Genomic DNA, 18,108 nt, shown 5'->3' on the forward strand with positions numbered 1-18,108 from the left:
CCAGAGGAGGAGAACAAACTATATTTCATGAATATTTTAACTCCAGATGAAGTAAATGTATGGCCTTTTACACATCTTTATTATTTTGAGTTCTGACTATTTTCTTTAAAATGTTGAATCGTTAAGTTCTTTACCATGAGATCTCAATCCAACCATTACTTTCTTAGAACGGTCATTCATTTATTTATTCAACAAATATTCGTTGAACACCTAGTATGTGCTAACCATGCTAAGCACTGGAGATACAGCAGTGCTCTTCTAAAAGTTATATCTAGCAGTAGAAGATAGACAATAAATATAATGACCATGCAAATTCTGTAATGTGGCAAATCTATAGAGGGAAATAAATAAGAGAGAGGGACTTGGATATGCCAGGGGTGACGCTTAGAATAATTAGGGCAGATCTCACTCAGAAGTTGTCCTGAGAACAAAGACTTAAAGATGAAGAGCCATATGGATATCTGGGGGATAATATTCCAGGCTACTACAAAGGCCCTTGTGTAGGAACAAGCCCTGCATGTCAGCGGGAGGCCAGTGAGGCTGGTGCAGAGTGAGTTCAGAAGCAGTAGTAAGGATAATGTTGGGAAAAGAGGACTAAAAGATCACAGAGGGGTTCTTCAGCTCTGGTAAAGGCTTTGCTTTTATTCTGCGTGAAATAGAGAGCCATTGAGCAAGGAAGTGACATGATTTGATTTCAGTTTTAAAGAGATCACTTTGGCTGCTGTGCTAATATTAAATTATGGTGACTCAAGGGTGGAAGAAAGGAGAAAGAATGACCTTCCAGACTGAGTCAAGTCCCTGTGATATATACTCTTACAATACCATAGAACTCCCTTGTGTAGACTAACTATAGCCATAATTTATATTTATTTAGTTATGTGATGTCCTTTTCTCCCACAGCACTGAAAGATCCCCTGGGGAAAGGTCCATACCTGGTTTTATATCTGGTGTCTTGCATAGAGAGCAGCGCTTAGTAAATATTTTCTGAATGAAGGAATCGCTAAAATCTGCAAATATCCTATTTTTCCAAAGTTAAAATCTGTTGTCTATTTTATGTCTATTAGAGGAACAATAAGTAATTTATTGACTTTTTAAAAGGAATTTTTAAAATGTTTTTTATGTGAACATTGTATTATTAGGTTCAGAAAAACTTTAAAATGAGATTTCAATAAGTAGTAAAATAGGCATTGTCAGATTTATTATATACTTGTGGTACAGGGTAATCTGTAGTTGAACTGATGAAGAGAAAAATGAAACTGGCAAGTGTTTCAAAATGACTACTATAAAGAAGACATAAAAAATGTAAGACACCTACAGCTAAAGCCAGGCCAAGGCTTTTCTGGGCATGCTCAGAATCAAATGTTCAAATTTATTTTTTCTGTAACAGTTTTATGAAGATGTATAAAAACAAAATTAAAATTATGATATTATCAGAGGGAGACAATTAAATCAGAAAACTATGTCCTCTAAAAAATATCATAGAGATGAAGTTTAACTTTTGGGAAGTATTGTTGGTTAGTGTTTAAGGGTATGAGTTCCTGGTTAGGAAAGATTCCGACTCAAAGACAACTCTACACTTTCCATCTGTGGGATCTTGACCCCTGAACTTTGTCTATTTTCACATCATTATTTTACTACAGAGCTGAACTTTATCATACTCAGGACTCTGGCCTCACAGTGCTGTTACCTTCCAATTACAGCTTTGAGAGAAACTACTCCCCACTATCAGAGATACCCACCCAACTGGATGAACAATTGTAGCCTGACCTAGTATGGCATTTCCCATAAAGAATCTTAAAATACTTCTGTGATATTTATCTGGGCATTGTATGCCTAACTGTCCAATCCACAAACAGGAGGGCTATGACTCCTGCTTCTCTGTTACCCTCCATGTCCAATCTCCAAATGTTTACAGTCATTCATTTGTACCATCTGTCTAATGTATCCATTGCTTTTGGTACCATTGCTATCATTTTATAATAATTTACTTTTTATTATTTATTTAGATTATTCTGAAAACCTCTTAACTGTTATTCTTTATTCCTGCCTTACATGCTTCCCCCCCATCCTCCACGCTGCTGCCAGAGCGATTGTCCTACATACAGTTTGTCCACATGCCTCCCTGCTTGAAGCTGGCCAGTGCTCCACATTGCTTTCAGTTTTTAGTTCAGACTTGCCCTTAGGCTCTGTATCTGTGGCTCCCTATTATGCAGCCCTTACTTAGCATCCACTTTTCTCATGATTCTTCCCATCATGTCCTACAATGGACCCATAATGGTTTTCCTAAGATCCTTTTAATGGGCTGTGTACTCTCCCCCAAAGCCAACCTTTGTATATAAAGCTCTCTCCACCACCAGTGCCCTTAGGTCTACCATAACTTTTGACCCTCAGTCCCTGGTTTCCTGAGTAACTCTCACTCATTCTCCAGGAATCAACTCAAAAGTCTCCATTTCCCGATCTTTTCCCTGAAACATCACAGAGCTGAACTAGGGTCTTCCATATATTAATATTTTCGACTCTCACCTTAAACACATGTCTGTCATAGCATTTAATGCACATTTCTAGCTCTCCACTAGATAGATAACTATAAATATAAAAATATAGTTAAAGGAAATGTTCCAATCAATATTTGCTCTAAGTTAATGTATGCATATCTTCTTAGCCTATCATAGAGCTGGTATATAATTAATGTCCAATAAATATATTATAGCCTATATGAATGAGTAAATGAGTACAGTTAACCTTTGCAGCTATTATGGGAGCAGAAAGAAGATAGCAACGTTATTACTTTAACGCTCTCGTTTTTCTTTTTTTCAGGAATCACAACTGTCCTGACAATGACCACAATCAATACCCACCTCCGGGAAACTCTTCCTAAAATCCCGTATGTGAAGGCCATTGACATGTACCTGATGGGGTGCTTTGTCTTCGTTTTCATGGCCCTTCTGGAATATGCTTTGGTCAACTACATCTTCTTTGGGAGGGGCCCCCAGCGCCAAAAGAAAGCAGCTGAGAAGGCTGCTAGTGCCAACAATGAGAAAATGCGCCTGGATGTCAACAAGGTAAATTTGGACGGCAAGCCCTCCTTGCTTTTTAAACTCATAGAAGAATGCTAGCAATATAGGTTAATGGCCTTGATTAGCAAATGAGGAAACCAAGGCCTGGGAAAGGAAATGAGTGAGTCATTTTTCCCAAATCACACAGATAATTAGTGATAGAGGCACGTTTAGGGCCCAAACTCAGGATGCAAGATTTGGATGTCCTTTCCTTTAACAGTAGGGTTACCTAAACTTTAGTCATCTGAGAACCACCTTTATGATTTTTTTTTATATATGAGTATAAAGTCTACTCTTACTCACTTTCTATTTCTTTAAATTTACTCACTGTATTTAAATTGATTTAAAAAGTAAACTTCATGTAGCTCCAATCAGTATTACTTGCTAGACAATAACCTTAATAACTGTAAATACAAATAAATAAATAAATACCATGCTATTAAATTCTTGGTTATAATAGATGCAGGCTCTGGACCTGAAATCTGCATCCTGTTTGACTTTAAAAAGGACATCAGCAAGTATAGAGACATATTACAGACCCACCAGCAACAAACTGAGACTTTCTCCTTGAAGTAATCCGACAGAGAGAAGTGTAGGACAAAAAAGAGAAATAACTTTCCCCTTAAGTGACACTTAATTCTGTGCACATATACCGCTTATCATTGTGGTATTGGACTACGTGAGGCCACCATCTTGCTTCAGTAGGGCATAGGCAAAGAATTCCCATACAGTTTTAAACCCAGTTCTTTCTTTAAGTCAATGGTTCTCGACCTTCAGTTCCCAGTGGAATCACCTACAAAGAATTAAAAATAGTTAAGCCTGGTCCCCTTTCCCAGAAATTCTGAGTTGATTGTCTTGGAGTGTGACTGAGCATAATAATTTTTAAAAGTTCCCCAGGTTACTCTAATTTGCAGCCAAGTTTGAGAATCACCACTTTGAAGCATTCAATGGCAGTCCCAATAGAGTTATCCCTCTCTACTCTCACAATTAACTTCACCTGGCTGCCTGTTGTAGCACTTTCTGCACTAGCAGAAAATGTGTGTACATTTCCCCATAGTTCAAATTTAGACCCTTAGAAATAGACAAAGAAAACAAAGTCTTGTTTTAATATCTGCCCTAAATAGTGTTTATAAGGTAGTGTGTAGTGTGATGGATTCAATAAATACAGTATGAAATTACATGGGAAATTACAATAGGAAATTATAATTTTGTAATGAATATTTTATAAGTAAAGGTACATTTAGCTATAATTTCCCATTTTCCCTATGTATGGCAACTTTTGGGACACCCTGTGGTTAATAGTGATGGGACTTGGAAAACAGTAATACTTTTCAATCATCTGGAATTATTTACCATAATGATAGTTGGTTATTTCATTGGTATTTTAATATTTCTAATTTCAATTTAATTCTGAGGATAGCACACCATAAGTAATCTCTATCATTTGGTTTTATTTGAAACAAACCCTATGGAAGCTTCTAACTCAGTAATGTTTTCCACATATCCATAGGTCTGATAGCTGGTTTTGGACTATTCTCTAATCAAAGGCAATTCTTTCTCAAAGATGATATTTACAATGATGCAAATTTTTAAGTCTGGCCCTTGAAAGCCAAAAAACCATGGATCTAGGAAACTGTCAATTTCTTTCCCGTGCTGAATATTTCACTTACTACAATCTGTCAATAGATTCCAACCTTCCATATGGCTCTTTCAGGATGTCAAATGAAAGAGTGCCTTTTAAACCTATTTTCTGATTTTCTTGATATGGTAGTCTTAATAAAGAAAAGGGAATGAATAAATAAACAATACTATCTCATAGGACTGCAGTTTGAAATGAGTCTAAATCAATTGCATAATGTAAGGCTGACTTAATAAGATAAGCTAACATCTGATCTCTTTTCACTTTCATCCACCCTTTTTTTTTTTTTTACCAATTTGCATTTAAATGATAAATTTAAGACCTGAGGAGTGGAGATTGTATACAAACTGAGCCTGGAGCCTTCAGATGGTTTTAAATTTCATTGTACTGAGATGGAGGTAGAGAAAGGGTCACTGGCTAGGTACTCCGTAGTGGTGAAAAGCACATCCTCTTGACTAAAGGTGGATTCACAATTCAAGTGAGAGATCAAAAAAGATACCTAGAGATCTTCTAGTGCAGTAGTTCTCAAAACAGGGCAATTTTGTCTCCCAGAGGATTTTTGGCAACATCTGGAGACATTTTTATTGGTTAAAACCCAGCATGAAAGGTTAAAGGAGGTCCACATTGGGTTCCAATTACGTATCTAGTGTGTAGGAGCCCGGGATTCTACTAACCATCCTATAGCGCACAGGATAGCCTCCCTACAACAAATTATCCAGCCCAAAGCATCCAACTCTCTGGGTTCAAGCATGAGAAACTGAAGCCCCCCAAAATAATATGCTTGTCCTGTTCTGAATACTCTTTAACAAAATTGGTATCTCCATTTCCTTTGACCAGCATATGTAAGGATTAAGACATCAGGAGTTATGATTTAGCACAATGGTTCTGAACAAATATTTTGGAGTCAGTCAAGTTCAATATTTACCCTCCTGTTTAATAGTTGTGTGACAATGAACATAAAAAAAAAATAAGCTCTCTGACCCTTCAGTTTCCTCGTCTGTAAAATGGGGTTAATTCCTCTCTCATAAGGTTATTATGAAGATTATAGTGATAATGTGTAAAGAGGACAACATAGTTCTCAGTACATGGTAAACACTCAATAACTGGTAAATATTAATAAAATGTTAAAATATTATAAATACCAAGCATTATTAGTTTTTAAAATAAAATTTACCGTCTCCAGACTTACTGGTGATGTTCACTTGTATCTTTTACGTGCTCTAGCATGTAGGATGCAATTAATTGTACCCTTAAAGGAGAGTGTTATTTAGAGAGAAATATTTTATGTCAGAAGTTTTAAAGTCAAACCAATGAAATCAAAAATGAGTTTTAGCTGTAAAAATCTATGGCAAACCAACTGTGTCAAATTTTATCAATTATTTCTTAGAACAGAATACCTACAAGCCATCTTGACTAGATTAAAACAAAAAAAAGTGGCCATCTCACATTATAGACTCCCACGGTTTCTTTTTTTTACCAAGCATGAAAGGTTAGGGGAGATTCACATTGGGTTCTGATTACACAATGCTTTCTTTTGTGTCAGCATCATGAATAATGCCAGTCTATTTCTTATCAAGAATGTCCCTTCTTTTCAACTGTAATTCTGAAGTTATTTTTGTTTTTCAAAGATCAGGCACAGAGAATCAGCTAAGTATTGTTGGCTGCTCTGGAAAAATCAGTCACTAGGAGAGGGATTGAATCTTTCACCTTCCTTTGATGGTTTCCTAGGTGTGGAATTAGTGTGTCAGATCATCTGAAGTGATTTTTAAACTATGCTCTCTGTCCTGAGGTCAGGGAGGGATGAAAATGGGATGCCTGCCCAGGTGGGAGACCAATGTTGATTCAATGAGTACTTCCACATTTTTCCATTCTCTTTTCTGTGTTAATTTCCCTTAAGTTTTTGTTTTAAGAAGGGAATTTGCAGCTCTTAAAAATAATTCCTGTCCTGTCATTAAGCCTCTTAGAGAAGATGACATAGCCAAGATTGCATAGCAAAGTTAACAAAAATTCTGAGATGTGATCTGGGTTTTCCTGTACTTATCCAGTGCAGATTCCACTGTGCTAGCCAATGAGAGAAATGAAATAAAATTGAAAAGCTGATTCCACATTAGTCCATGTATTCAGTTCAGTTTCTCTGAAAAATCCCACCTACCTGCACATAAAAGTCCGTAAGCAAGTGTTACTTAAACAGTTGCCTTCCTGTGACAAATTAACTTGTCAAGTATTAACATTTTAAAAAATAAACTTCAAGCCAACATGAGGTCTACTGAGTAAGTTTTCCTCTGGAGTAGTTAAAAAAATATAATTTCTATCCTAGTGTTAAGAGAGTCCTTCCTGTTATCCTTTGCATTCTTCTATTTGTGCGTGCGTGTGTGTATGTGCGTGTGTGTGTGTGTGTGTGTGTCCTAGTAGAATTTGCCTTTGATTGATTTCACCCACTATTCTTGCTCATACTTCAAATTTTCATCTCTCTTTATTTTTCTTTTAAGCTTGATTTTGTGTCTCTGTTTACTTTTCTGCTAATTACTGAGTATATGCATACTTGAGAATCTAGTTATTTTTGCCTATTCACCACCAAGTTCTTGCATATCTGAAATGCCTCCAATATCCGTATTGCATCAAGAAACCTAAAACCACCAGTTTTCCAAATAAAGCTACACCAAAGAGATCTCCATTGGAGGGTGTTCTTTATTCTGCATTCATGAAATTCTGTGTGTTGTCTTTATTCTTTGTGTCTATCCTTTTGTAATACAAAGCCACTAAGATTCTTTCAATCTATTTATTCTTACTGCCTGGAATTTGATTTTTTAAAAATAATACACTTATAAAAAAACAACTTACTGGAATTTTATTCTCTGTTAACATTGGTCTTTCCTTATGCTTTCTAAAGACCAGTAGCGTTTATCTATATCCAATTTACTTTGACCATCAGTCCTAATGCAGTGGCATCAGTCGACTTAATTAGCACATTCTCTACTTTGTCTTCCAGATTTTTTATAAAGATATTAAACAAAATGGGACCCAATATCGATCCTTGTGGGACCCTACTGGAAACCTCTCCCCAACTAGACGGACTACCAATTACGATTTCTCTCTGTATACGGTTAGATAGCCAGTTTTTAATCCATTTATATGTATTTCTGTTGGAGCCAATTTGTTTAGCTGTTCCCTTTATAATAATGTGTGGTGTCTTTGCAGATAACCTATAGACATGTATCCCACGAAGACTTGGGGACAAGTTAAAATTTTTTTGTGAGGCTCTAGTTGGGTTTTACCAGGTTTGTTTTATCAGTATAGCAATGGTGAGCCTAAGCCTTAGTTTCAATTCAGGAATTGTTGTTGTGCTAGAGAAAGAAACTAAATGGGCCGTTGAGATTGTTTTTCATTTATACTGAGAGGATAGAATATCATTATTTGTTAGTTTTGTTGTTGTTGTGTCTGATTTGGGGAGTTTGTTTATTTATTTATTTAGGTTGAGTAGGTGGAGAATTAAACATTTCTTCTATTGGTTGACTCAGAATTCAGAAACATATTCAGATTATTTGTGTCCAAGAATATTATACTTGCATCAAGTCCTTGTTGCTTTATTATTCATTTTACCAATAAGTAGTATTTTGGTAGGCCTGGCACTATTATTATGATAGATAAGAGACAATAATTCAGACTGTTTCTTATCAAAACTCTTGACTTAAGTGAACTCCAATAAAAAAGCCTATTTGGGCCAAGACTTATAGTTTAGTTTCTGAATCCTCATGTTTTGTGATACTAATTCGCAAATTGTCATTTGTATTGCCCTCCAAATTGGAGACAGAGGAGGAAGATGATAATTGTCACCATTCCACATTATCTTCCACTGTTTGTCCAACTCCAGTTTTTAAATTTCTATTTCTTGCTAAGGCAGTGAACAATATTGAATTTTGGCAAATCTTTCCTATGAGGACTTGATGCCAGATGAGCTTCCATTATTGTATCTTCTAAGTGTCATGCTCTTCCTTAATTTTATTGCTTTAACTCCAGAGTCCTTGAATAGCTCATTATTGTTGCCTTTGGAGTAGGGGGCCAGTATGGATAACCTATTAACTTGCTACTTCGTTTTGGTATTTGGCATTTGATTACTTTTCAACTTTATTACTTGTTCTGTTATGTAGTAACAGAGTCTGATAGATGGTAATAGATTCCAGGAGAAGAGATGTTGGAAACTTTGTTAATCACTACTTTAGTCCTAATCCCCTAAACATCCAGCACCTGTTATGTCTGTGCTCTCAGGTTACATCATTTATGTTGTTGCTGCTGTTCTTGTTTTTTTAACTTTAGCTACTCTTGTTGAAATTAAAGTAGACTGATTTGATTGGGCATCATTCTGAATAGACTGTTAATCATGCAAAAGAAAACATGTTTGAAAGTTGGAGTTTGGATTTATGATGAAAAAATGGTTGAAGAATGTTGTATTTTTCAAAACAAAAATCAAACCACACTCTGTGATTGGTCTAGCGACTGGGTAAAGTCACATGAAAATTCATAATATCCTCAGACCATGAGAATATTTTGAAGAAAGTGTGCCTCTTTGGTGAATTAAATTTTTCAGTTGATGGCTTGAAAGAGTTAATGCTCTCTGATCCCATGATTTAAACGCTTGTTGGTCAAGAACTCTTCCTTTATTTCATAAAATATTATGTTAAAGAGAATGTTAAATGAAATTGAATTTTATACATGGAAATATGAATTTTCATCTTTTCTCTGTTGGGTATGTCTTTACTCTGTCCTTTGAGTCCTCTTCTAAGTTCATGCTTAGACTATAAGACAAGGGTTAGTATTTAAAAGTTCATATAATGAGCTTTCTATTAAACCTGTAACCTATAAAAGCATCAAGATGTATGTAATGGTCCCAAGAGGCACTGGGAAGATTGATGAATTTTAGAGTCACATTGAACTGGGTTCACATTTATAAGCTGTGTGACATTGGACATGTTTAACCTTTCCAACCTTTAAGTTTCTCAACTAAAAACAAAAAAGACTAATTTCTGTCTTATGGAGCAGCTGAGAGGGTTAAATGAGATAATTATATTAAGGACCTTACATAGTACCAGGCAAAGAGCATTCAATTAATACTTTAAATTATCCTGGAGATCATGGCAGTCAGTGTGTACCTTTCTCAGTTTTTAGGTCTATGACTATCTTTATGATTATAAAACTAATTAATGATCATTCTTAAAAATATGTGCAAAAGTGAAAACCACCTGCACATACTCACATAGCTATAATCATTGTTAATATTGCCTTTTATTCACACTTAGTGACATACTTTTATATAAATAATCATATGCTACTATTGTATATATTATTTTTTCCACTTACCTTTTCATATGTTTAAGTATAACTATACTTTATATCTATAAAATATTTAATTGAATATAATTTATTCAATATTCATTATTTATTCAATATTTACCATAACTTATTTAATATTTATTTAGTGAGCACCTGTTGTTAGATGGTTACATTGTTTCTAAGTGGTTTTCTATTATAAACACTCTAAAATAAGCATCACTTTGCTGACATGTTTGCACCCTATTTTTCCTAATACATTTCTTAAAATGGAATTACTGAGTCCAAAGTTATGTGCCTTTACAATGGTGATTTATATTGTGAGGTTATGCCCTAGAGAAGTTCTGCTGTAGTTTACTACAGCACGATCTGAGAGTGTGGCAGTACACACATATACACACAAACACGTGCACACACGATGCACACACACAGTCACCCTGCCCCCCCACTGAGGAAGAAACAGAAAACATGTTTAACAATGTCCACTTGTGAAAAGTGTTGGCAACGTGGAGAGATGCAAGAATCCAAAAATTCAGTGTAGTTTCTCTCCTCTCCATCCAAAAGCCGTAGAGACTAAAGCGACAATAGAAAAACAAAACAAAAACAATAAACACCAAACTCAAATTGAGAGACTGCGAAGAGGCAAAGATGCACGAGCAGGGCCAGTAATCAATGCACGCAGAATCCAGAGGAATCTACCCAAGCTATCTTTGCACAAACGGGAAAACCCAGTAACAGTGTCTCCATCAAGATGAAGCGTCTATCTAAACAAAGAAACAGCAAGGCAACCATGTGAGAAAACTACCACACCGGAAGGGAGGAACTCAATGTGCAAAAGACCTGTGATGGGCCTTTTATTGAAATATATTCCAGGATAAATAAAAATTTTCCATAACAAAATTTTTTCTCACCAAAAATTGAAAGAATATATGAAACAAAAGGTCAAGCATGAGATAGCAAATAAATGGAGATTAAAAGGGAGAAAATGAAGGCAAAGCAATCTGTACAGAAACTAATAAATGAATCTAAAACAGTAAGAGAATCAATGTGGTAAAAAAAAAATCAGAGTTGTAGAAAATCATGCCAAATGTAGAAGAAAAAAGATGTAGAGATAAGAATCACTTAGAGAAAATATAATAAATATGCAGGACAGTTACCATGGGTTAAACATGCAGAACCTTAATGTTAGTGAAGTATAGAGTGGGAAAAAATGGAATAGAAAAAATATTTGAGTCTAATGCCAGTAACTAATTAGAATAATGATGATAATAATAAACACTTCTTGCATGCCTATTATATGCTTAGACACCTACATATATTTTGTTATTCCATGTAGTCTTCACTATTATGCCATGTTGTTTATAGTTGTAATTTTATAGATGATGAGCTGAGACCCAGAGAACATTATTAACTTGTTCAAGGTTAGATAGCCAAGCAATGGTTATACAGAAAATATGACGACAGAAGCTGCTCTCTTAATGACACATTATATATTTGTACATACCTGTTATGAAATTCATTAATCCCATAATTGTATTATGGATATGTGTAAGTTCCAAAAGAACACACTGAGTTCCAAGATAAAAATTATACAATCTGTCTAGTACCTTATTATATTCCTCTGAAATCACTAAACTTTCGGTAAGAAAAAGTGAATGACCTACAACAAAGAGAAAAGAAAAAAGGTCTCAAACTACTCTACAGCAGTATTTAACTTCCTAAGACAACAGAAAAGTTTTTATAGGTTTCCGAGGGGGAGAACATGTAACCTAAGAATATAATTATCGATATAAAGACAAAGGAAAGATATTCTGTCCTCAATATACAAAGTTTAAGGGAACACAGCATCCATGAGTCCTTATTTTTGAGAAATAATGTCTTAATACAACAGTCTGGCACCCAGTAAAGGGTAGTCAAAATAAGAAACTTTAGAATAGGAAAAGCCAGCATGCTAGCATTTAGAACTAAAGATGGCATTTAGAACTAAAGCTATACAACTCCAGGAATTAAGGTTTCTGAATAAAACATAACTGAAATATTTTTAAAAGCTAGATACTGAAAATATGTAAAAATAATAAATCAGAAAAATAATCTTAAAATGTAAATCAAAATTATGGATAGAGGTTATTGAGGAAAGAGGAAGTATTTGCTAATTCATAACAAGGACTTAGTACTTACTGTTTTATTTTTAGAGTTTGTGAATCAAGAAGTAGAAGATTAAAGATATGGTTAAAATTAACATAGATAACTATTATGCAGTGTTTCTCAAGGCGTATCCCATAGACAACCTACATAAGAGTCACCTGGGATGCTTCCTTAAAAGTAGGCTCTATCTGAGGCATCATACATCAAAATTTTTAGTGGGGAAAGCTGAGAAAATTGAGTTTTTATCCCTCATATTTTTGGGTGTACACTAAAGCATGAAAGCCTGAGGACATTTATGGCAGAAGAATCAAAAGCTGGCAATACATCTTACAAAAATCTTACATAACCTAAAGGAAATAAAGTAAAGAAAGATGAAGATGATTGTAGTTAAATCTAATGTCAGAAATAAGGATAAGGATGACTGAAAAGCAAATGTAGAGCAGAAATCAAAATGACAAAATTAAGACCAAGCTTATCTTTCTAAACTAGATTATATATCAACCCACCTAGCAAAAGAGTAAGATTCTCAGATTGAATCAAGCAACTAACCCAGCAAAATGCTTTTTATTAGAAAGTCCTATAAAGTAAAGGTATTGGAAAACATTCTAATTAAAGTCACTTGCAAAAACAAATGCGGCAAATACAAACGCAAAGAAAGCTATCAATTTATCATTATTATTATTATATAACAATGGATTTAAGATAAAAAAAAAATCAAGACCAAAAGATATTTTTATAATTGTAATAATTACAATACAAAATAAAAATATAATCACTTTAAATCAATATAATTCAAATCAAAATATCATCCAAATGAATTAAAGTGATAGGAAGTCAAAAGAAGAAATGATGGAAACATTAAGCAGTATATCTAGAATGTTTATCATTTGTATAAACTTTTATGTATAACTTTTGTCTAAGATGCAATAAAAATTAAATTGACAAAAATAATAGTAATTTAAAATAATACATAATTGATCCTCAAAGATGTGGTGAAAATAATTAACAGTGTCAAAGTTGCTTCAAATACATTTCTAACAAGTAATCTTAAAAAGCAAATTAAACGTATAATTCAAGAAGTTAGAAAAAGAACAACAAAATATCTAAGGAAACAAGGAAATCATCAAGGTCAAAAGTCAACAAATTAGAAAATCAATTAACCCACAAATAAATCAGAGTTAGTGCTTTTAAAAATTTAAGTAAAACAGAGAAATAATTGTCAAGGAATGGCTTATTAAAGAATCAGAAAGGAAGACAATATAAATACACTAAAGTAGTAATTTTTGTAAAAGCATGATAATTATACAGAAAGGGGAGATTAGAAGAAAACTGTGCACATATCTTAGAAAATGTGTGTAAAATACATGACATCCTTAGAAAACATAAATTAGCAAAGTGACCCTGGGAGAAATAGCAAAGAAAAACAAACAAATAACCAAAGATAAACTTAAGAAAATTGATGGGAAAATATAACTCCCACTCCAAAAGAGTGGCCCAGAGGTTTCAACAATAAATCCTATCAAATACGAAAATTGAAATACTTCCAGAGGTATTTAAACTCTTACAGATCATAGCAGAGAGAAGGAAAAACTTCCAGTGATTTAGAAAGTCACATACAATAATTAAGGTACAAAAACTACATTTTAAAAAGCAAAAGTACATGAAAGAAATGATGGGTCTGCTTCACTAGTGAATATCAGTGGGGGAAATTCTTTAAATAAGTTTAGCAACTTGAATCCAGAGAATATGAAAATGAAACTATAATATAACCATATAGTAAAGTTTCAAAATATAAGGATAATATTATCTATCTTATTTTTTAACTTGAAAGGGTGAAAAGCTTTTTTCTTAAATATATTTAAAAGGTTTCAAGTACATAAGGAACATATTATATCTTATAAAAGTTTGAAACTTTTTACCCTTTCAATAGATAATGGAAGGGCTAGTAATAAAAATTCAGTATTCATTCTTGGTTATAAATTTAAAGTCCCTTAGGAAATTAGGAAGCAATGAGTATTTCCCATGGGTCTCTCTCTTTATTTCTCTGTATCTAGCTATCTAACTAAAAGCTCCATCTCTGGGTTCTCGTCTTAGGATGGAGCAGTAAAGGCTGGAACAAGATTTGGATGTGTATGTTCACCATCCCCACTGTTCCTTAACTTTAAAAAAATTATTAGCCTGTGCAATTATATGAGAGAAAATAAGGAATGTAGGAAAGCAAAGAGAAATAATTTCATTGTTTAACAAACAAAAAAAATTATTCAAGCAAAATATAAGGGAATTAACTGGGAAAAACCTTTAAAAACAATACGAGAAGTTAGGGAAGAGTTTCCGTAGCTTTCCTATATAAAGAGTTTATAAACACTAACAAAAAACTATAATGGAAGGTGGGGGGGAAGAGCCCTTTTACCAATAATAAGTTTTTAATAAAAGAAAACTTTGCATTTTTTAAAAAAAAACTTATTTTTTAAGAAGACATCATTTTAAAGGGATCAGCTCTTTGTAAAGTATTCTGAATTTAGTGTAATTTCATTGGATACCAATGGGCTTTATTCTGGTTTTGATTGCTTTGGTGCATTGTTTTAGAAATTTGACACGGTAATTCTTAAGTTTGTTTGAAAGAAAAAATATATATGAAGAATCAGGAAAATAAAAAATAATAAGAGAACAATATCTCTACTAGAAGTATAAATGAGTTATAAAACCACAGCAATTAGTGCAACATAGCACTGGCCCAGTGTACTCTATATAAAGGGGAAAGAAATTAACTTAGAAACATAAGAAAATTGTTTTCTTAATAAAAGTATAATTAATATCATTGGGAGGCCAGTCACAGTGGCTCACGCCTGTAATCCTAGCACTCTGGGAGACTAAGGCAGGAGGATCGCTTGAGGTGAGGAGTTTGAGACCAGCCTGAGCAAGAGCAAGATCCTGTCTCTACTAAAAATAGAAAAAATTAGCCAGGTGACTAAAAATAGAAAAAAATATCCAGGCGTGGTGGCACACACCTGTAGTCCCAGCTACTTGGGAGGCTGAGGCAGGAGGATTGCTTGGAGTTTGAGGTTGCTGTGAGCTAGGCTGCTACCACGGCACTCTAGCCTGAACAACAAAGACCTGTCTCAAAAAAAAAAAAAGTGTGTGTATATATACACACAGACACACACACACACGTACATACACACATCATTGGTAATATGTGAATTATGCAATTAAAAAAACAGCAACCATGTGGAAATGTTTAAATGTAGTACCATGTAGCTAACCTACCTCTTCCTCCAAATTAAATTTTAGGTCAGTCAAAGATCTAAATATTTTTCTAAAAAAGAGTAAAAATACATAAAAGGCAAGAAATCATGTATAAATGTTTTAGTAAACATCAATTAAGTAAAACATGACAGAAAATACAGAATATACAGAATACAGAAAAGAATGATAGTATATTTGACTTTGTAGAAAGGTTTCATTTCTATATTTTTATTTCTCTCTTTTACCATTCTTATCAGGTCAACCTTTCCATTTTACAATGACCTACAAGTTTTTTGTCTTCTTTCTAATTACATTTCTTGAAGCACATGCTTAAAATATTATAAAGTAAAACCCATCTGAATTCCACTGTTTTCTTGAGAAAAAACCACCAGCAACATTTTGTAATACTTTTTTCATATATTTATTATATGTATTTTGCCTGTATATTACCTTTTTTCCCCACTTCCCTTCAGCAGCACTGATTATTCATTGCTCTTTGCAGTTAATAATGGGTATAATCTTATTTTAATTTATTTATATTGCTCACATTTCTTAAACAATTGGGCATCTTTTCATACCTTATGTGCTGTTTCAATTAGCTTCCATGTGAATTGCCTATTCTTATTCATTTTTCTTAAGAATTCTTTGTTTTCAGTTTCAACAGTTCTACATATAATAAAGATATTAGTTATTTATTAGTATGTACATTTCAGATATTTCCCCCAAGCTGTCATTCATATCATAACAATTTTTTAATTGTTTCTATTTTTTAAAATTTATTTTTATTTATTTATTTATTTTGAGACGGGGTCTTGCTCTGTTGCCCAGGCTGGACTCAAACTCCTGGGCTAATTGCAATCTGCCCACCTCAGCCTCCCGAGTACCTATATTGTCCAATTATTTGTACTTTTGTAAATTGTAGGTTTTCTGGAATGGCTAAATTTCTCTTGAAACTCCAGGTTAAGTATTTGTTCTTCTAAATTTTTCTGGGGGTTTCTTTTTTTTAATACTTAATTCAGTGTTTCATGGTTTACATTGAATTCATCTTGAATAATGTATTATTATTAGTGCAGGATTGTTCAATTTTATATTTTCCAGAGATAAAACCAGTAGCACCGGCATTATTTATTTATTTTTGAAACTGTTTTTTCAGGGGTCACATGTGGAGAGTGGGAGGGGACGGTAGGGGCACTTCTGTTTTTCACTTTATATGTTTCTGCAGTGTTTGAACAGTTGCAATCCATAGTTATCACTTTTAAAACTCAAGAAGTGTGTGAGCGTGTGTGTATACACATTCTCACCTCATTTGCCAGTGTAACCTTTTCATTACGTTTTCTCTCTCTCCTTCACACACGCACTCACCGCACATACCACACACAGACGTACCACACACAAACAAAATTCCTACTTTTTCCAATTCATATATCATGTGACAAGAATAACCCAAGAGAATTACAGCCTCATATGAATAACACATTGCACATTTCTAATGGTTTCTAATGATTATTTCTATCAAGAAAGACTGAAAGAAAGAGAAAAAAAGAGAAGGAAGGAAGGAGAAAGGAGTGAAGAGAGTCAAAGAGGGAGGGAGGGAGGAGGAGGGAAGGAAATAGTAAAGAAAGAGAAAAAATGGTCCAGCCTGAACAGAAACTGCTCTGCCCTGAGCATAGGCAAGCACTTGCTGACCACCTTTCTTCTTGTCAATGTTGCTACCAGAGATTCAAGATTCTAGTGACACACTTAGCCAGTGAGACCTGTAATATTTTTCCAAGCTTGTACATACCTGTAGCAACACTGCTCATGGCTCTCTGCAGATATGAAAAAAAAAAACAATAAACCAAAAATAAAACTAATCATCTAAGTCAGTGCAGTAGACTGAGGCTCAGGAGATGTGGGATTCAACTCTCACCTCTGACACTTTTTTTGTTTGTTTATTTCAGCTCATCATGAGAGTACATAAGTTCAGGTTATATACACCTCTGACACTTAAAAAGCCATGCATATATATAAGACAAGTCACTCTCCGAGATCTCATCCACCTTAAAAACCACATAGTTCTAGAACTCTCATTGAATCTCCTTGCCTGGATTTCATTAGTCCCATTACCTCCTTTCGTTAAACCTACTTTCATTTATTTCTACTACAAGTGAGTGCTAATTACTTTAGCAATTTTTACAATTAATTTACCAAATTAGTTTACAATTTATATACACTTACATAGAGTATATATTTTCATGTTACTTAAAGACGATTTTCCTTAACAAGTTTCCTTTAGGAAACGTGAAAAAAAGTCTATAGAGAGAAATATTATAATATAATTTCCTGCATTAGCAATACCTAAAAGCACTTTGAACCCAATTTCTCTCCTAAAAATGACTCATCTATGATTTGTTGTACGTTTTTGATATAGCTAGAAGAGAAGATCTGGAATGTTCCCAACAGAAAGAAATAGGCAGATATCCTAAGTATGCTGATGTAATCATTATACATTGTATGTATGTATCAGAATATCACACATACCCCAAAATAGGTACAATTATTATGTATCAATAAAAAATAAACAAAAATAATAAAAACCTGTGCTTCTTATACTGGATAAATTAGAATGTAAATTAAATAGTTTTGTAAGTTGTAAAGTAATTAGTAAATAACCAAACAAGCAGGGTCATTAGATTATAATAATAATGGATGCTGGCA

The 18,108-nt window shown here is 33.8% G+C and overlaps 1 protein-coding gene across 3 annotated transcripts in view; it reads left to right on the forward strand.

The window, feature by feature from the left end:
• The window catches only part of GABRB2 (gamma-aminobutyric acid type A receptor subunit beta2), a 213,401-nt gene that overhangs the window by 177,175 nt on the left and 18,118 nt on the right, over positions 1-18,108 (forward strand). Inside the window, exons 8-9 of one of the 3 annotated variants that reach the window (XM_045551236.1) lie at positions 2,818-3,062; positions 7,685-7,798. In XM_045551236.1, coding sequence (XP_045407192.1) covers positions 2,818-3,062; positions 7,685-7,798 — 359 coding nt within the window. Of the gene's footprint in view, positions 1-2,817; positions 3,064-7,684; positions 7,799-18,108 lie in introns of all 3 variants that reach the window. The other 2 variants (XM_045551237.1, XM_045551238.1) reach the window with 2 other exon arrangements.

Source organism: Lemur catta, chromosome 5 (assembly GCF_020740605.2).
Source record: "Lemur catta isolate mLemCat1 chromosome 5, mLemCat1.pri, whole genome shotgun sequence".
Taxonomy (NCBI): Eukaryota; Metazoa; Chordata; class Mammalia; order Primates; family Lemuridae; genus Lemur; species Lemur catta.